At 42.6% G+C, this 20,926-nt stretch overlaps 1 protein-coding gene across 1 annotated transcript in view; it reads left to right on the top strand.

Moving 5' to 3' along the window:
- The window catches only part of zmp:0000001168 (signal-induced proliferation-associated 1-like protein 2), a 45,997-nt gene extending 28,116 nt beyond the window's left edge, over positions 1-17,881 (top strand). The window contains exons 5-16 of the mRNA XM_061702605.1: positions 1,515-1,689; positions 1,932-2,035; positions 3,410-3,567; positions 4,030-4,636; positions 5,304-5,578; positions 6,183-6,551; positions 7,863-7,989; positions 8,089-8,218; positions 9,378-9,476; positions 11,552-11,615; positions 14,575-14,653; positions 17,215-17,881. Coding sequence (XP_061558589.1) covers positions 1,515-1,689; positions 1,932-2,035; positions 3,410-3,567; positions 4,030-4,636; positions 5,304-5,578; positions 6,183-6,551; positions 7,863-7,989; positions 8,089-8,218; positions 9,378-9,476; positions 11,552-11,615; positions 14,575-14,653; positions 17,215-17,358 — 2,331 coding nt within the window. The 3' untranslated portion in view covers positions 17,359-17,881. The remainder of the gene's footprint in view (positions 1-1,514; positions 1,690-1,931; positions 2,036-3,409; positions 3,568-4,029; positions 4,637-5,303; positions 5,579-6,182; positions 6,552-7,862; positions 7,990-8,088; positions 8,219-9,377; positions 9,477-11,551; positions 11,616-14,574; positions 14,654-17,214) is intronic.
- The last annotated feature ends 3,045 nt before the right edge of the window (positions 17,882-20,926 follow it).

Here is a 20,926-nt window from a genome sequence, read left to right as displayed (position 1 = left end):
CTGCTGTATGAACTGGAACAGGTAATTAGTTTTGTGCAGTTGTCGGAAGTAGAAGATGACGGGGATTAGAAGGAATTATTCGAGCTACACAGGTTCACGTTTTCACTGTAGAATTATGCTTTTGATCTGAAAATAGGTCCAAATATTTATCGTCAATCTGATAAGGGATGGTTTTCTGGGAGGTAAAATCTAAAAAAGCAATTGCTGACAAGAACACTCAGGGAATGCAGACCTCCACTGTTGACACCATTGAATTTGAATTGGAATTCTCATTGGCACCTTATTCAATTGGACTTGTTTTCAGTAAAACCCTTACCAGTATTTATTTTCAATCATTCAGTCATTTATTTTATACTTAAATGATATAAATGTTTCTTCTTTCATTTTGATTATCTTTCAAAATAATTCATTATTTGTGGGTTCCCATGAAAATAATCACAGGAATAATCACTGAAATAATAACTCTGAATCAGAACCCATCTTGTTTTATTGTTGAAACAGTGCAGATTTTAAAAAGATGCAAGCAAACTGAGCATAATAATGATTCAGAACACAGTGGCAAAACAACAAAGGAGTTTATCATTAAGTACACTGAGAAAGTCAATCTCCAGACTTAAAGGAGGCATATTTAGCATTTTTTTCCACTCCATAGAAACAGTTCTCAGGTCTCATTTACATGTTTCCGGGATGGTTTCGCCAAAACACCCCAACAATCAAAAATCGAAGCACAGTTTATTCTATTTTTTTATGGAGAATTTTGCCATCGTGCAAAGCATGCAAGCAGCGCTAACACTTACCCGGCCCCATATAATGCTGGACCAATAGCAAGTACGAATGCCATTAGCATGACAGAAAGGGTATAGCTCGGGGTTGCATGTTGTGCCCCGAGTCTAGAAAATCAGGTGTGCGCTGCAAAGCTGACGCAAGCACCCACAAAAACAGCATGGATTGTATTTTCCCTATCAGCTCTAAATTACACGTGTCTCCACTATTCCGTCCCAATCCAGCTCAATTCAGAATGACTCAGTCAGAGACCAATTTCAGCTACAAAATGGTTCTGCTTGGTTGTTAAATTTCATACTTGATCAGTTGTTAGGTAATCCAGAGAGCCAATTATTTGTATGCATTCAAGTACATTTTCCACAGTATGCTCCCTTTAAACCTTTAAGAGCATGCATTTTACCCGCTAAACAGGAGACTTGAGGAACTACCGTTAATGAAACAAACAACAACTGAAAGAGGCTGCAATGAAAGCCTGCAAAAGTGTCACAAAAAAAAGAATGGAAAAATTTGACGACTGTCAACACGTCACAGGCTTGATGCGGTTCTTGAGAGAAAAGGATTACGAATTATTATTCATTTAGTCTGTCTGTTCCAAGACACTGAAACAAAAGTTGTGTTTCATGAGCAAAGACATAAAAGGAGGTATTGGAAGAGGTGTAGATATGAAGTCTCAGTACGTTAATAACATGTTTATCATAAAAGTTTCTCTCCTATTCTATCTTGGACTATAGCTAAATTTTCAGCGAAAGGTCGGCGTCATGTACTGCCGGGCTGGGCAGAGCTCTGAGGAGGACATGTACAACAATGAGAGCTCTGGGCCGGCGTTTGAGGAGTTTTTGGACCTGCTCGGTGATCGCGTGCGACTGAAGGGCTGGGAGAAATACCGAGCTCAGCTGGACAACAAGAGTGAGTGAAAACACTCACCATACTTTGCTCGATTGGTTGTGTTTCACTTTTTGTTCGAGCACCACTATCACGAGGGCATCAGTGTAAGTCTGACGTGACTGAACTCATCATTTGACTCATGTCTGCCAAATAGTCCATCACTGCTGGTTATCTCACAGCTGGTTTACATTCACAATTGCGCCAAGCTAAAAGTACGACGTTACCACATCTTTGCATGACATGTTTTTCTTGAACTTGTGCAGCCGACTCAACGGGGACACATTCCCTCTACACGCGCTACCAGGACTATGAGATTATGTTCCATGTGTCCACCATGCTTCCCTACACCGCCAACAACACTCAACAGGTAAAATTAAAGCAGTAAGAGTGACATGACAGCGATATTACACAGATCATTCTTATAGCATCGAAGTAAGGCTCCATAAAGCAAGTCGTAATTTATAAAGACTGTTAAATGTTTTATAAAAGAGTCTTTGTATTCCGCAATAAGCAACACACGAAAATTCTGCCCCCCAGTGTTCGCTCCCATCAGAAACATATTCGGTCGTCTTGCTGTTCAAAAAGATTCAGATCCTTGCGTGCAATCTGCTGTTAATGCACAAAGCTGAAATAGACACAAAAAACATGGAAAAGCTCTGCTTTATGGCTGCTGCATATTGGCATCTGCAGGTCGTATGGTTTAATACTTTTACGTACACTCAAAATGCACAGTGAGGCTAATTCCTTTATTGAAACATTTGGGGTTGATGTCAAAAGACGAATATGAGACAAGCAGTTTTCAGTAAAAAATAAAGCAATTGGCCTCACTATTCCAATACTTTTGAAGGAACGTTAACTCCTCGAGCTGCAGCAACAATTTGCCTTTACAATATAATTATGCTCTCCATCAATGGACATAGTTCGAGAAGTATTTTTTCAACAATAGGATTGTTATTGTGGTTCAATGGGTAGAAACACATCTTGCAGCGGTTCAGTCTGACAGTGCAGTTTGGTATATCACAGCAATCTACAAACACAATCATACTCCATATTGTTCAATTAGTAGTTCCCTGACAGCAATCAATATTTTGCATTATTATCATTGTAAGGGGAGAAAGTGATACTTTTTTTATTCAGCTCTTTTATTTTAAAAGAGCTGTTTTAAATTGTACAGGTGTACTTATGGTGTACATGTACATTTCAATCTATTTTTAGCTGTAGGTGTGGTATTTGTTTCTAATGCATTTTTGTCACGGGCCACATCGTAGTTATGACTTCCCTCGGAGGGCCGCTACAACTGTGAACCCATATAAATGATAGATTACCTCATATACTGTAATTACATACAGTATATATAACACATTGATGAATAACCAGTTTTGAAATGAGAAGCCTATAAAAACATGTTTTTCGAGTATTACATTTCTTTTCAAAGTGGGATTGGTGACCAAAAAAAAAATGCTTGCAAATATCTCAATGCTATTACACCAGAACACAATGAGCAATTTTGATTTGCTTTCGCGGGCCACATAAAATCATGTGGTGGGCCGGATCTGGCCCCCGGGCCACCAGTTTGACACCTGTGTTCTCATGCATAATGGCGGTGTTCTTGAGTTTTAATGTTTAAATAGTGACTTTAATTAGGGATATCAAAGACAAGTCGAAACAATTTGCATTATTTTCATTGGTGTCATGTATTTAGGTCATGTTGTCTAACGATACTAATTTTGATCATTTTTAGTTGCTGAGGAAACGTCACATCGGAAACGACATTGTGACCATTGTGTTCCAGGAGCCAGGCGCCTTGCCCTTCACGCCAAAGTCTATCCGCTCCCACTTCCAACACGTCTTCATTATTGTCCAGGTTCACGAGCCCTGCACAGACAACACCTATTACAGGTCGGATGTGATGCCTTTTATTACACTCTGTTGCTCTCATTATATCGAAGTTCTTGTAAAATCATACACATCAGTTGCAACAATAGTTAAACCTGCACAACGTCATGAAATCCAATCATGTCTAACTGCACTGCATCAGTCAAGTATGTAATATTTCGCTATGCTCATGTAGCTAAATCCAATTTTGGGGGAAAAGCAGCAGATATAACATGTGCATGAGACTACAGCCACAATAATAAATATGTTTGCAAATGAATATCTCAGTGTCAAATGAAAAGTGAGCTAATAAAGGATGGACGATATCTGTATTGCTCCCGCAATGGCAAGCAAGCATGATCAAATGTTTATAAAGGAGAGGAGTCGCACACAAGCCTCTCAAATGCAAATACTAAACGCTGCCTCTCTTTTAATTGAATTCATTTCATTTCATTCAACTCTTTTATTTTTCTCTTTCTCTCGCAGGGTGGCTGTGACACGCTCTAAAGACATGCCATTATTTGGCCCGCTCTTCCCTAAGGGCGCTCTCTTCCCTCGCTCGCCAGCCTTCAGAGACTTCCTCCTGGCCAAGGCAGTCAACGCTGAGAATGCTGCAGAAAAATCGGAGAAGTTCCGCTCCATGGCCACTCGCACGCGGCAAGAATACCTGAAGGACTTAGCTGAAAACTATGTGACTACAACGCCCATCGACTCCTCCACCAAGTTCCCGCTGCTCTCGCTAGGAGGCAAGCGAAAAGACAAGCTGAAGGGTGCCAAGGGGGCGGAGCTGCACAGTGCCGGGGCGCTGGTATGGGCCGTGATGGTCGACGGGGGGGAAGAAGGGGAGGCGGGAGAGCACAAACTGCCCTGTCTGCTGGGGATCTCAGCTGAGTCGGTGGTGCTCATCGAGAGGTGCACGCGCAGGGTGGTGTTTAACTGCTCCTGCAGGGACGTCATCGGCTGGAAGGCGGTGGCCGAAACAAAAGAGGGCGGGCCCTACTTGGATATCTTCTATGAGCGCGGCGAGTCAGTGTACATCAGCGTGATGGAGAGCCAGGCTGAGGATTTAAGAGAGGTGGTTCAGAGGCTGGAGGTGCGTGATCATCGCATTAGGATTCATTCATTACTTCCACAGCGTGTAACACGTCACCGGTTACTCAAGGGGGTGTTCAGAATGAATCCTTGATGCCTCGCTATGAGACAGCAGAACCACAACATTTCTACCAGCCCACCAGAGAAGTAAAATGCTGTGGTTCATGAAAGGTGCATTTAATTGCTGTATTTTACTGTCTATCCAAAGGGGAAATTCTACAATCATTGAAACATGTCATATTAAGGGGGCAACGCAACTACTGTCTCACAGCCGACCAGTTGGCAGTTTAATGTCTTGAGGGCACCTTTCACCTCTCTCCTGCAACTACTTTCCATATTTTTCCTTGAAATTATTTTGTCTGGCATTGAAACAATGAAAAAAAATTTGAATCAAATCCGTCCATCAATTCCTTGTTTACTGCCAATCCCGTTCAGGGTCACAGATGAGCTAGAGCCTCTCCCGTCAGACTTTGGTCAGGGTACATATAGACAGAGAACCACTTACATTCACTCCTATTCACACCTATGGGCAATTTTAAGATCTCATCTGACATTGTCATGTCTTTTAAGCATCTTTTCAGTCTATAACTGCTTTTGCCCGTGAGATGCGACGTGTGGGACAGCGCAATATTTGTCCATTAAAGTCTGCATCCTCCTTTCATCTGCAGTTGGTTACCCGTGGGTGCGAGGCCCTGGAGGTTACCCCGCTACGTGACGGCGTGGGCCAGCCAGGCTTTCTGATGAACGAGGAGGGCTTTGTGACGGAGCTGCAGCGGTTCTGCTATGCTGAGAGCGGCGGCTTGCAGCTTTGGGCTCGTGTGGTGCGCCTGTGCGGCCACTCCCTTGTCCACCTCAGCACGGAGGAGAGGACCAAGCTTCTCCGCACGGCGCACAAGATCCACATCACCGTCATCCCACCAGACGAGAACGGGAAACCCCGCAGGTGGGAGAAGCTGCAGAGTGGATGGGGGATGAGATGACGGGAAGAATAATACATAAAGTAAGAAAACAAAACAAAACAAGGGAGTGAGGAGGAATGGGAGGGTGAAAATAGAGGTCGTCTCTGAAAAAACAAGTGAGGTAGGATGTTAACATCAACACACAGTCAGCGTCAGAAGCAGCTGGCTGATGACTAATCAATCACAATTTGCATTTAAGTGAAACAATTGAGAAGAAACCGCAGGCATATCATTGCTGTGGCAGAATGTTGAACTGAACACCTCTACAATTCACCGCATATTGACAGTCATTAGTATGTTTTCAGCCTTTCTCATGGTAGCACACCCCGCAGTGTGTGGGGGGGTTGGGGGGGGGGCAGTGGCTCATTTACATGAGACAGAACTGTCCCACAGCATTCAGTGCTTTTAAGGAGCATAGAATTTACAGAGCATCCAATCTGATTGTTCTGACATCATGTGTGCTGTGACTTATCAACGAGCACTCGGGTCCTCCATGCGTTCGTTTGGCACCATCTCTGAGGGAGTCATAATTTCTAGGTGAAGTGTCAAGTAGAGAAAAGTATCATTTCCTTTTTTTGTGTTCTTTAGGAGCTTCTCTGAGCTGTACCAGAAAGCCATTAAAGATGCAGAGTGTAAGCCTGGCGAGGACCAGTCCGGTGAGGCCTGGGTGCTTGATGACAGGGAGGAAGAGGAGGAACAGGGGGACAAGCTGATAAAGCGGGGTAGTGTCATCGAAGCAGACACAGCGAGGGTCCAGGTGGAAGCCGACGGGGCGGAAGAGCATCAAGGGCGAAGTGAGCGAGGTGACACTGCCTCGCTTTTGGGGTCGCCAAGCCTACCCTTGTTACGGGCCACTTCCCTGCAGGACCGAACCTCCAATCAGGACCAAGAGAGCTCGCAGCTCACACGTAGCTTCTCTTTAGAGAGGGATTCATCCTACAGAGATTCTTGTGACGGGTGAGTGTAAGAAACAATCACTCATTTTTAAAATGGTTTTAACAGATTTCACAGTTTTGGTCGTAATGTGTATGCGGTGCACCAATAATCTCAACACACAACACCACACACATAAAGATTCTGTTCCACCACCAATCTAGAATTCAGTCCTCCTAAGACAAAAATCCCGCGTGATCAGACGTGATCGAACAAAAACGAAGAACAAGAAACGCTACCGGATATGTTGCGGCAATGTTTCCACAGTAATGCCAGAGGGACCGGAGGCGGGAATGTTGTAGAATGGTGACATCATCAATAAACTGCTGTAAAAAAAATGCATTGCTGTCTAGTGAACCCACTTACTATACAAAATACGACATCGGGTAGGACGTGTTTGTTTTTATTTTCGGCCGCCTCCTCGTACCTCAGTCAAGTCACTGCTTGATTCACAATTCACAGAGTCATGGGAGATTTTTGGTCATAAATATGGAACACGTAATATTTAAGATTGTTGGCACCGACCCATTTCGGACCCTATTGTCGGAAAGATTTTACTCTGAACAAACTTCAGATCACAGGTTCATTTTATTGATAATCTTATCAAACATAAAATAGTCTGGGGTTTGTTGCCCTTGTCCCCGGGAAGGGTCAAAAACAAAAACAAAAACAACCTGATTCTCTTTATGCGTGTACTGACCCTAGAGAGAAATAAAGAGAATTGCTTCAGGTTGTAAACACAACTTCATCCATCTAATAATTATACCTTTGGGTCATAAATAGCAGGGCTGAAGGTCTCCTCATGCTCCTTTTGATACATTATAATTTAATCCTGTGTGTAATTTTTCATTCAGTGGACTGATGTGCGGGTACGTACATTCAGAAATGAGCCTCGCCGTCTCTTTTAATTAATAAAACACAACTATGATTGCATGATTACATTCAGAATAATAGAGAAGAGTAATACATGAAAAAGAAGTCGTTCATGCATCAAAGCTAAATAAACATTGCTTTTAAAGAATCCTGTTTGGGTTTATGCAAATGAGGATTCCAGGCTATCAGAAACATGCATTTACAAGACTGTATATATTTTTAAGTACAACAAAACAAGAGCTTTGCAATGTGTTTTTAGAAAAGATCATTTTACAGAGCAGGATGGGAAAACAGCTCTCAGACAAGAAGCGCACACAGAACGCAATCCTGCGGATTACTTGCTTGACTGCTTCATATTCTGTTGACCTCTGATGTCTGCAGTAGATGCAAATGTCATCAAGCCTTAACCGCGGATTTGTTTCCTGTTTTTTCCCTCCCATGCCACATCTCTCTCTCTTACAGACACATTGACGACAACGTGGCCTTAAAAGAGGACCGCCACATCTACGAGAATGTCGGCGAGTTGAGAGACGCCACACCTGATCTGATCTTGGCTGTCAGGCCTAAATTTGTCCCGCAGGATGAGCAGGTGACCTGGCGAGATAGACGCTGAGAGATGTTATAGATCTCCGCTCAATAATGCCCCTTGCCTTTATCTCCGTCTTTGTCTCCTTTTCTACGTCGACAGTTCATTGCGGACTTCGGCGAGGACAAAGCTTCAGCGAGCGAATCCTCTCTCTCCTCCTCAAGGTTGTCATGTGTGGACCGCGCTGAGAGGAACTCACGGGCCTTAAGTCTTCACAACTCCATCACCAAGAGTAAGTAAGACTTTCAAAGCTAAGCAATTTAACACACACACACACGCACACACACAGGACAATTAGTCCCACTACAAGAGAGAGAAAAAAAGTCTTTCTTTACAAAGCTTATAATGCTCAATTTATCAGGGCACTTCTGCAACACTGCAACCACAATAATAGACATTAATTAACAATTAAACATCATTATATTTATAAAAAGAGCCAATTTAATACCGGTATTTTATTGGCTCTCATTAGTGCAAATGTGTAACTAATGTTTTATAAACCTTTGTTTTATGCGTGCTGTTTGTTTGTTTTTGTTTTTTTAACAATGTCTAATGCTTTAAAACAAAAGTCAGATTTTGACCGTGAGCTTGTTTGCAAGTCATCTCTGGTTGATTTGTGCCTGAAAAGCCCCCCCCCCCCCCCCCCCCCCCCCCCCCCCCACCACCCATATCCTTTCTGTGTTAACCCTCTCTCTTCATTATCATCCCTCTGCTCCCCATCGCATCCCCTTTGTCCTTCCTCCTCGCCTCCCATCCACACTGCAACCTTTTTTTGCTAATCTAATTTCACCCCTACTCTGCTGCCACCCCCTGCCAGGGCTGGGATAAAAAAGGGGGACAGATGGGTGGTGGGAGGGGTGGAGTTTTAGTTCAAGACACACTCCTAATACCATCTGCTGTGCCTCCACTGAGACTATCAACCTCACCATTTAACAGCCATGAGTGGACACCCCCTTTGCAGATTTATGATCAAATGTGTGGGGGCCATCAACAAAACCCATTTTTTACCTTAGTTTGTATAACAAGGTACATCATCAACTATGGCAATTGGGATTAGTTTTGTCCAGTTATAGTGGCTATATGTAATAAATCTCAATAATTGATTATTAACATCCTCATTTCGCATATACTCTAACATCATTTTCTTTAGAAATTGGCCTACATTCAGTCTCTATAGAATGGGCTAAAACATCTGCAGAAGTAAGTATCAAGCTGTTTATTTGAATGGTCAGCATTAACATAGCAGCACCACCTTGTGGTGGTATTTAAAACGAAACTCAAAATGAGAGCATCTCTGAAAATTGCTGTCGCAGTGTTCTCCTGCCCCAGATGCATTATATTAAGACGTGTTTCACACTGCAGCTGAACTGATCACAAACCCTTGCTCTTAGTCCTCTCAGAGACGACAGATTCCACCGAAGAAGAGTGGCAGTCCATCGCTGACCTGGCCACAGCCTGCCGCAGCATCCTTGAGGCTCTGTCACGCGAGGGTGAGCGACTATTTAACCGTGCCACGATTTGAATGTCAAATAATCATCAGGAGGGAGCTACTGACATCATCGTGTCCACTAATTTGTGGTCTTATAGTGTGTGTTGTAAAAAAGAAAAAAAAGAAAAGATGGGGTTCAAATCCGGCCTTGCCTGTGTGGAGTTTGCATGTTCTCCGCGTACCTGCCTGGGTTTTGTCCGAGTACTCCGGTTTCCTCCCACATCCCAAAAACATGCATGGTAGGTTGATTGAAGACTCTAAATTGTCCGTAGGTGTGAAGGGGTTGTTTGTTTGTATGTGCCTTGCGATTGGCTGGCGACCGGTTCAGGGTGTACCCTGCCTCTCTCCCGGAGTCAGCTGGGATAGGCTTCGGCGTGCTTGCGACCCTAGTGAGGATACGGGGTACAGCAAATGGATGGATGGATGGATGCTAGATTAGGAGGGCAGCACAGTGGTTTACAGGACAGCACATCCACCTTTGAATTCTTAGATTCTGGGTTCAAATCTCAGCCTTATGCTCACAGTCAGAAAACAGCCACGTTAGATTACTTGAAGATTCGAGGTTGTTTGTCGATATGTGCCCTGCGATTTACTGTACCCCACCTCTCGCCCAAGTCAGCTAGGTTAGGCTCCAGCTCACCTGTGACCCTGTTGAGGAGGAGCGCTATAAGAAAATGTATTGTTAGGTTGTAATCCAGTTCCTCCAAAAGTAATGGAACGGCAAGGTCAATTCCTTTGTTTTTGTTGTATACTGAAGATATTTGAGTTTCAGATCAAAAGACGAATGAGACAAAAGTTCAGAATTCCAACTTGTATTCCAACTTGGGGTATCTCCCTTCAGTCTTCTCTTCAGGAGGTAAAATGCATGCTCTATTGGATTAAGGTCTGGTGATTGACTTGGCCACTCTAAGACCTTCTACTTTTTCTCCCTGATGAACTTGTTTGTTGTGTAGGTCATTGTCTTGTTGCATGATGAAGCTTCTCCCGATTAGTTTGGATGCATTTTTCTGTAAATTGACAGACAAAATGATTTTGTAGACTTCAGAATTCATTCTGCTGCTACCAGTATGAGTTACATCATCAATAAAGACTAGTGAGCCCGTTCCAGAAGCAGCCATGCAAGCCCAAGCCATGACATTACCTCCATCACGCTTCACAGATGAGCTTCTTCTTTTTGGATCATAAGCGGATCCTTTCTTTCTCCATACTTTGGCCTTTCCATCGCTTTGGTAGAGGTTAATTTTGGTCTCATCAGTCCCTAAAACTTTGTTCCAAAACCTTTGTGGCTCATCTCTGTACTTCTTTGCAAAATCCAACCTGGCCTTCCAATTCTTTTTGCTGATGAGTGGTTTGCATCTTGTGGTACGGCCTGTATATTTCTTCTCTGGAAGTCTTCTTCAAACAGTGGATTGTGATCCCTTCACCCCTGCTTTGCGGAGGTTGGCAGTGATGCCACTGACTGTTGTCATTGAGTGTTTCTTCACAGCTCTCACAATGTTTCTGTCATCAACTGCTGTTGATACCCTTGGCCGACCTGTTCAATGTCTGTTGCTCAGTGCCCGGTGTAGTTTATTTCTTTTTCAGGACATTCCAAATTGTTGTATTGGCCATGCCCAATGTTTGTGTAACAGCTCTGATCGATTTTCCCTCTTCTCTCAGCTTCATAATGGGTTGCTTTTCTCCCATAGATAGCTCTCTGGTCTTCATGTTTGCTTCACAGCAGATGCAGTTTTCACAGGTGAAACCCAAAGCCAAAACCAAGCACTATCTAATGTTTAAGCAATCAATCTAAAAGGGCTACCAGAAACACCCATAAGTCTCATGTTCCAATACTTTTGCTCACTTGAAAAGTGTGTGGCTTCAAACAAAAGGTGCTGTGTCCTGAGTTGTTTACCACATCTAGATGTGAATATCATGAAATAAAAGCTGGAATTCTGAACTTTTGTCTCACGTTCATGGTCTGAAAATGGTCTGAAACCCAAATGTCTTCAGTATACAACAAAAACAAAGGAATTGACCTTGCCGTTCAAATACGTTTGGAGGGGAGTGCAATTAAATGTGTCTCTTTTGTCACAGATCGTAAAGCTGGAGACCAATCAGGGGCCGATCATACGGATGGCAAGCTGAACGCAAGGGAGAGGTGAGTCATGTTTGCTGTGCAACAAATACTGTCCTACTAACATATATCTCTATCTCTGTCTAGACACATAGTCTCTTGATTTACCCTGCATCAGTGGGAGAACCCTCCTGCTGCATGCAAACACACATGTACACGCACGCAATCACACACACGCATACTTACACAGCATGTCTAACACAGTACCTACATCATCTATACATTTTATGGACAATATGTTTACACCACACTAGAAAAAAAATAACAGCATTCACTCAGTTGAAAGTAATCACAGCACAGTTTAGTGTCACTGAGATGCCAACACGAAGATCAGAAAGTGACAGCTGGAACGTAAGCGGCACAAGAGACTGCAAAAGAACATAAATTGCTGAAATGTATCTTGCATGTGAAGCGGCATCATTTTCCCCCTTCTCTTTTTATGAATGATATAGTAATTATTTAGAATTTGAATTAGAATATATCTATACAGTGAACATATTTGCATCCCTATCCCCCACGGATAGCGAAAATCTGCGAATAAGTGATGCCTTTCCTAAAAGGGGCTTGTATTTACGTATTGATGCCAAAAAATGCCGGCAAAGCACTTAAAAACAGATGATCATAAAGTGCTGACGCCGTGCTCGTAGCATACAAACACAATCATGAACCTCAGTTACAAAAACAACTGTATTCTGTCGTTGAAGTTATTCAACACAAACAAACCACCTTCGCGTAAGGGTAATCAATAGTGTTGCAGCAAACACTCGTTCACCTCTAAGTTTAAGCCTGGCTCTGGGCTCTGTCAGGAGACGCTGGTCAGCTGACCTGAGACAGCGCGGCTGGGAATGTAGGGGTGCGGCAGCTCAAGAGAGCTACGATGGGGCAAGGCCATTCAAGGCTTTAAAAGCAAATAAAATAATTTTTAAATGAATCCTAAGACGAACCGACAGCCAGTGGAGTGAAGCTAAAATAGGTGATATATGCTCATACTTTCTTGTGCCGGTTAAAAGACGGGCCGCAGCATTTTGACCCAGTTGCAGACGGGCCATGGAGGACCCACTAACCCCCATATACAGTGGGTAGGGAAAGTATTCAGACCCCCTTAAATTTTTCACTCTTTGTTATATTGCAGCCATTTGCTAAAAATATTTCAGTATTTTTTTTCCTCATTAATGTATACACAGCACCCCATATTGACAGAAAAAAAACTGAATTGTTGAAATGTTTGCAGATTTATTAAAAAAGAAAAACTGAAATATCACACACAGCCATAAGTATTCAGACCCTTTGCCGTGACACTCATATATTTAACTCGGGTGCTGTCCATTTCTTCTGATCATCCTTGAGCAATGGCTTAGCACAGTAGGAATCGGAATTTTTAAGGAGGGCATAAATCTGACTGTCATCTGCATAGCAATGAAAAGAAATTCCTGAGAATTGAGCCGAGTAGGAGTACATAGAGGGAAAATAAGAGAGGGCCAAGCAAGGAACCCTGTGGCATAAAAAACGTAGTTTTTATTTTGTACAAATTTGATATGTTTGTGACGTTCATCTCGTTACATCTGCGTAGCCTGCCCTTCCCGCGACGCAGGAGCCAGTCTTGTTGCAGTGGGGGATGTCCACCGTAGAAACTATGTGGGAATCCTAATAACGCGTCGGCCACCGTACATACTCGCCTAAATAACATGCTAGCACAAACTGACGCGACATCACACATGGGCAAACAATTAGGCGCACTAGCACTTTACACAAACGGTATTAGTCATTCAACTCATTTACACGCAATCATAAATGTTAGGGATTACAGGCAAATTCTTACAGCAAAGTAGACTATGACTAGGTTCTGCATCAGGAGAGAAGCAGAAACATACTTTCACGTTCACTTTTAAAGGTGCCTAAGGTGCATTCATGAACCACCAACGAAATAGGACATCTCAACTGCAGACGACAAAACACCTAAATCGAGCAACAACACCAAGATTCCACAAAATGGCGCCAAAGTAATGCATTTATTGCTTTGGCTTGAGCACAAAAAAGACAGAAGAAAGGTTTCCCAAAAAATCTGCAAATATGCAATTTAGCGAATGCCGAACTGCAAATATGTGGCGGTTTACTGTATTGTACTCATTTTGAGTTGGCTTTACACGATCAGGAGTTTTGGGGCCGATCACTGATCGGCAAGTTTAAAAAAAAAAAACATCACCGATCCGATCACAAGATGAAGCAATGCGTCTATTTGACTACTGTATATACTTGTGTACGGTATACTGAGTATCTTCAAAAATGTTCTCTAGTCAGGTCATGTATTCTAATCAGTCAGGTCAAACCAACATTACAATATGACAGAAATAATGGGTGCTAACTAACGAATGAAATGACTAATTAATTAATTATTATTAAATTACTTCTAAGACACCAAAGCTTTAGAGCATGAGTCGACATAACGCCGGCATGTTTACGTACAACCGTTAGTGTAGGCTACATAACGTTTCGTTGGCTGCTCGTGAGCCGTATCATATTAAAAGTACGAGAACATACCTCAAGCGATCCTTGAACGAACGTCTTCTCCCGAGCACCGGTGACCACCACCACCACCACCACACGTTTTCCCCCATTTTGTTCTTTTTTGACCAACACAATACACACGCGATCGATCCATTGTTGTTGTTGTGGCCGTGGTAACGAGTTTGATTTGCCCAATGATTGTAAATGACGTCAAAAGACACGCGAAAAGGCTAAAAATAAACTAGCTTTTGGATTCAAATATACTGTATACGACGGCAACGTGGAGTAAATGTCTTTTGAGGAGCCAATCAATGAGGTAATTGATTGGAACAGCGAATTACGACATTAAAGCCGATCGGCATAAAATGCTAATTATCGGCCGATACCGATCAAGCCGATCAGATCGGTGTAAAGTCTAATTTTGAGCAATCCATAGCATCACTTTTGTAATGTGTCACACTGCTTGTCTGTGCTGCAGTGACTCTCCAGGCCACCTGGAGGAGAAGGTGTCACAGCTGGAGGCCATGCTGAAGAAGCTGCAGGATGACCTGCAAAAGGTGCTTTGAGTTTCATGTTGGCTGTACTGTAGTAGTATTTCCACTGAATTGCACAGGAGACTCTGCAGGTGGGAACAAACATTTTTCAAACAAGTTGTTGGGCTTGAGGCAGATGATTTTTGTGTCTTGTTTACATGTTCAAGGCCTCCCAGCCAATACAACAACCTTTACTATAGAGACAGCCGACTCATTGCAGATATTAAATATAAAAACTGTTCTATTTTTTCTTTTTTTGCACTCGTAATGTCAAATGTTCAATGCTTCGGTGGATCAGCTGCCACTCCTGTTGTAATTTAAATACGCCTGAAAGCTGTTATCAGTATTTTACTTTGACATTCGGTGGAACCTCGTCCATGTTATGCTCATGTAGAAAATTGTGTGGAAAACTGTTCGTGCTGAGCCAGAATATTTTCTATGGACTGTTTTCTTTCAGCAAACTGCTGCTTGACGGAAATACTTTGAACACAAAGTTGCCTTGCATTGAGAATTGTCAATACTGTACAGAATGTGTGTCTACTTTATGTGTGTACAAAACTTTGATTTCTCCCTATAATTTATATGGAAAGTTATTTATAAAAGTTATTGACTGGGACCGCGACTGTGACTCTTTTCAATTTTGACTCATCGTACCGGTGACTTTCTAATCCATTGATTAACAGGGTTGTTAGCGTTAAAACTTGTCTAGAAACACATTTTGATGGAATGATTGACAGCTAATGAAACTGGTTTTGACAGCGGATTAATAGTTTATCGATGAGCATATTGAATAGATTGAGTTGTAGCAAAACCCAGAGTGCTATGAAATAATATATAATAAGTTGTTTGATTATTTAAATTATTTGACACAAATAGGTATGCCTGGTATGCGAGGTATGCCTGCACAATAAGCGCACGCACGCACAAGATCTTGAAGAACGGTATTCATTTAACGATATGTAGATTTTTTTCGGCTGTTGTCGAGCTGTTTCTGATACAATATATTGAGTTGAATTGATCTTAACAAAGTCACCAGAATATTCAGCACTTCACAGTACGATGCTTTGCAGCGAAATACATGAGCAAACCGCCACCAGAATAATACACATATCATACAAAATTTGTGTCAAAGTAATTTGAAAAATCTAGTATCATGTATGTCATCAGATTGTGCAGGTGTACGTAATGTTGTGGCCGATGATTGTAGCTGTCAGATTATTGTATGCACTATTATATAACACAGTTAACCATTTAATTTGAGCTGAACTTATTATTGGAACCGGATCGTTTTGTTAAACACCTCAGTGGGCTACATTGTTGTCATCGACAACAATGCATTCCCAGTTCATTAGTGACTTGCTGCCATTGAGAAATAAGGTTGCAAAATTCCACTTTAAAAAGTTGGAATTTTTTCAATGGGCGTGAAAGGGAATTACAGAACAGCAGAAACATAGGGAATTTATGGGAATCAAGAGGTACACTGTAACTTTAATTTGTAACGTTTCAGGTTTCACTGCAACTTTTAACTGTTTTAAAACCGCGAGTAAGATTTGAATGTAACCTCTCTTCACTGATCCCTCACCCCTCAGGCCCAACCAAAGCTGCTGTGCCCGCGTCACTGACTTGCACAAGCGCAGTTTTCAAACCATGGCCTTTCATAATGGCATCACGAAAGTACGCAGTCGTGAATAGTCACAGAGAACGCTGTCCAGCTTCAACAAAATAGCAACCCTAGAAATACTAAACTAGCACGGGCACTGTAAACAAGTCAACGTTAGCCACGGCTGCTACGTTGGGAGCATGACTTATTCATAATAGACTGTTACTATAAAACTACATGTATCAGAAGTTTGTTTTTTTGGAATGTCATTCACTTCAAAGTCAAAAAGAGGTCAATATTATCGGTCGAGCAGACATATTACTAATTCCGCATCGCTTCTGAATCCTCTCAGCTGCCAGAGGTCCCATCGCTCCCCTTCTGTTTCCTAATCTTGTGCCCCGTTGTTAGCAAACGAGCAATGGGCAAAAAGATAGATATTCCAAAATAGTATACACGCGAGCTAACAGGTCAGTGCAAGGCTGCAGGAGTGTGCGACTGGCAAATGGCCGACACCTCACCGGTCACACCTTCTGTCTCCGATAGGTTGTTCTTCCTCGGGTGCGTTGGTTTCTTTAATTCAACACTGCAAACTCTCCCTTTAATTGCCATTAGTTCTTATTAATAGCCATTCAAAGTGTTCAACTTGTCCATTTGAATATTCCCCGATACAAGTGTTTGTCAAGGTTTACTGTAAATGTTTCACCTGTTTGCCATTCAATCGAAACTCCGCAGCAGTGTCCATAAGATAAAAGCAGAGACCTCCCATGCAACTAACTGCTGTATGTTTGTTTTTGTTTTTCTCTCAGCACTCGTTTTGGTCGATCGTAGAGTAATGTCATTCACTGCTTTACTATGTGCATTGTTTCAGTTCAACCTCTGTGTGCCCCTCCACTCTGCCTCCACCTCCCTTTCCTTGTCGTCCCTGCCACACGCAGCGATCTGAGAGACGGCCTTTTGTTTTTGTTTGTGTGCCCGTGTCTTTCAGGAGAAGGAGGACAAGGCGGCGCTGCAGGCCGAGGTGCAGAGCCTGCGGCAGAACAACCAGCGGCTGCAGGAGGAGTCGCAGAGCACGGTGGCGCGCCTCATCAAAGTCACCGAGCTACTGTGCAACGTCAACAAGCCCTGTTAAACACGCCACCTCGACTAAATGCTCCTCCGCCAACAACAATCAGCAGAATGATGTCATGTGTGTGCTCAGTCCTTGAACACACGTGCGCATCCTCCATAAACTGTGACTACTGGACCTGCCTGCTGGTTAAGGTGTATGCAAAGTAATGACATTCCCTTACAAGTGTGTACTTCTGGCTGCTGTTAGTGTGCTATGCCAGTGTGATCTCTTTGTGTGTGCGTGCGTATGTGTGTTAGCAGCATGTGTGTGCATCTCTTACTGTACTTTGCTTCAAATACTTGACAACCTGGGCTGATCAGCTCTTCCATTTTAACTTACGACCGAGAGACACCGTATAGCATGTTTATCTGAAAATTGACCAAAAGTGTACACGTACAGCATATAGTAAGTATCACATACACTCGTGTGTGTGTGTGTGTGTGTGTACCACTTAAATGTGAAGAATTGCGTTACTTTCTAGTGTGGAAAGTCTTAAAAGACACAATTTAAAAAATAAATAAAGGTAAAAGGAGGCAATTTCCAAGGCGACCACGAGGTTGCATATGTAAGGACGCCAATCTCTTGCTTCTCAGTAGTAACTGTACTCAAGTATTAGAAAGGGATTCTCCGAATGATCCCTTCATGATATGAACACGAGGAAGCCTGCACATGTGAGGAAAAACAAGCTGAGCCTATGTGTATGTGCACTGGAAGACACACAATGGCAGGAAAGAACGGCTTCCTCCACAACTTGTTTTCCTCTAACCTCACTCAAATATTGTAGCAGCCATACTGTAGAAGTTCTCCTCCTGCTGGCCTCACCACGCCAAACGGCAGCTTTTATAGCAGTAGGTGTCAATGAAACATCTTATAGTAGAAAACACAATATGGAACTATAATAGTCAGAATATTGTATTGGCTTATGAGCGGTAGCAGTGAGAAGAAATCTTCTGAACTTGATGTGCATTTTTGTGTTTTTCTGGATTCATTCTTGCACTTTTTTGGGTGAAATCAGCACTGGACAGAGGCACGCACGTACTGGATGGGGATTTTTCCTGCCTGTGCTCTTCTCTCTCTCTCTCTCTCTCTCTCTCTCTTACCTCACCTTTTTTTGTGCCCACTGCTGAAGGCACCGCTAACAAGGTGTGTTGAAAAGAGACTGACTGCTTCTCCTCAGTGCCAACTTCCACCTAGGCAGCTCTTCCGAGTTCCGACCGAATCAAAACCCTTCTATCAATTGCGTTTGAAACATCCACTCAAACTCGTCAATGCTCCTGTTTCGTGTAAAAACTCTCTCTTGTAACATTATTTTAGAGTCACTGTGAATACTTGGTACCAGCATATTAAGATACAGTATATACAGTTTAAATTATGAATCTAATCTTTATTATTAGTATGTCAGGATGCTCTGTACGGCTCCTGTTATATAGATGTATCATCTTGTGGACATGCTGAAGCCTCCAGACTGAACTATTGGTGTGATAAGACCTGTCTTACTGTGTCTCGTATTGTTGTTTAGATTGTAAGAGGTCGGTGAAGCATGAGAATGTGCCAAGCAACATCCAAACTCACCCTCTCCGTACGTTTATGTGTGCGCGTGTGAGTGTGTGTGTGTCAAAATGTAACTTATTACTCATGCAAATGTGGATTTTATTGTAGCGGTTTAAACTTGAGGGATGGTTATTGGTTTAAAAAACAAACAAAAAAAGTGTGAACTCGAGCAGAGAGGAAATGTGTGCTTGGCTTAAAATGTGACTTTCTTTTACCATAGGAAGCCAGCAATGATGAAAATCATATCTGTAAAGCGTGCATTCTAGCTTTCACAAGGTCTTAAACACCATTAGGTACGCCTTAATAAGCAACATCCTGACAGGACGGTCAAAGTGTGAGTTCTCTGACTTTGTGCCTACCTGAAAATGTATGTATGTTAAGCCAGCTCACTTTTCTCATGGTTGCACTGACTTGAGGTTTCAGTTGCAGATGAGCATCTTAACATCTGATCTTTCATCTGCTGTGTGCCCAAAACAGATTTGAGATGATGATGATGATGTGTGCCGTCGTCGGTTTAAGCTGAGGCTTGACCGCTGGAGTTGTAAGTGAAGCAATCACGTGAATATATGATTTCTAAACCTGAATTCAAGTAGAAAAGGGTGATTTATGTGACCTGATGCATAGCAATCAAGTAGAAACAGACACGAATGTCTCGAATGTCCTTTTGTTTCTCGATGCTCAATTACAGGCATTGAGTTTGCAAATAAATCGTATCTGAAAATTCATTTCACTTACGAGCCAAACAATGTGGCTCACAGCTGAAGAGGTACTTGCCAATTTTCATCATCTGAGAATTATTAAAAGGGAAATAGTAGCATTTGTGGGGATGTAAACTTTAGTGGGGTGTCATTTATTAAAAAAAAAGTCTCTAAAGCTGCTGTCTTCACAATACAGTATGACACCACCATACAAACACTTCATTGCCATGGACTTTCCCCGTGTAATTCCTTTCCTCAACATCAGTCAAAGAAAAATGCTTTCTCCTCCCTGCGCTGACATTGGGAGGACTTATGATGAGAACAGTGTGCCGGCCTGTGCCTTTATTTGGGGCTGAAGCACAGGATGGAGTCTTCCCTGAGAGATCCACTTTGACACAAACACAAGAGCAGAAAAGCAGTTTGACTCAGCTGTAAATCTCGACACAATGTGTGTTTCGACTTCACTTTCGCTCTTGCGTGTGCAGCAAATCCACTTTGTCGCCTGATGTTTTCTGCTTCGAAGAGAGGGGACACTGATGCTTTAAAAAAACATTACTGCTTTCAAATACTCAAACCAATAATGAACTTGTGCCTGGTTGTTCAGAGTGAAGCGTGCCGTTTTACCACGAGGGGGCACTGCAGTTGAACACTTCAACTCGAGTCTTGACTTTGGGGGTGATGATGATGATGAAACAATTCTACGTGGCCACCATCATTTACTTTACAGCTGGCAACCAAACCGACATGACGCTGGATGGTTGTTAGTTGTAGGCAGATCATTTTATATTTTTAAACTAACATGGGTTCTACCTGTTCCCAATAGTCTACTATTTTTACCTTTCTGTCTAGTCTGCCTAATTTAGTTTTTATCCAAATAAACTTTAGCCATGTGTTGCCGAGGTGAGGGGGGAAATCTGCCTTGACGCATTGGCTGCTGACTGACGGCGACGCTAACCAATCAGATTCTGAGTTGGCCACTGGTACCCGTTAGGTGTTTCATGTGACGTCACTTTGCTCTTCTTATTTTATTGGATCATCAAAGCTAGAAATGGATGGATGTGCTAAAAGTCGTGTTAGAAGTGAATTCACAGAATAGCACTCACTGACTTCCAACAAAACAAAGAATGGTGGTTTTTCATGGGTTTCAGTGAGTGCCGATCATTTTGTCTGCAATGTAACTTCCTGTTATAAGGCCAAGGCACTATCATGGCTGAATTAAGGGGTTCCGTTTTAGTTTAGAAGTGAGGGTGGCACCATTGTTGCCTACTCATTTTCAGGTGCTGTTGGTAAAGGGTTCGGCTCCGTTTGTTGCCGAACGACGTTGCCCCGGCGTGATGTTG

The sequence above is a fragment of the Phycodurus eques genome, chromosome 17 (genome assembly GCF_024500275.1).
Source record: "Phycodurus eques isolate BA_2022a chromosome 17, UOR_Pequ_1.1, whole genome shotgun sequence".
NCBI lineage: Eukaryota > Metazoa > Chordata > Actinopteri > Syngnathiformes > Syngnathidae > Phycodurus > Phycodurus eques.
Note: the sequence above shows the minus strand (reverse complement) of the source record. Positions and strands in the feature narration are given on the sequence as shown.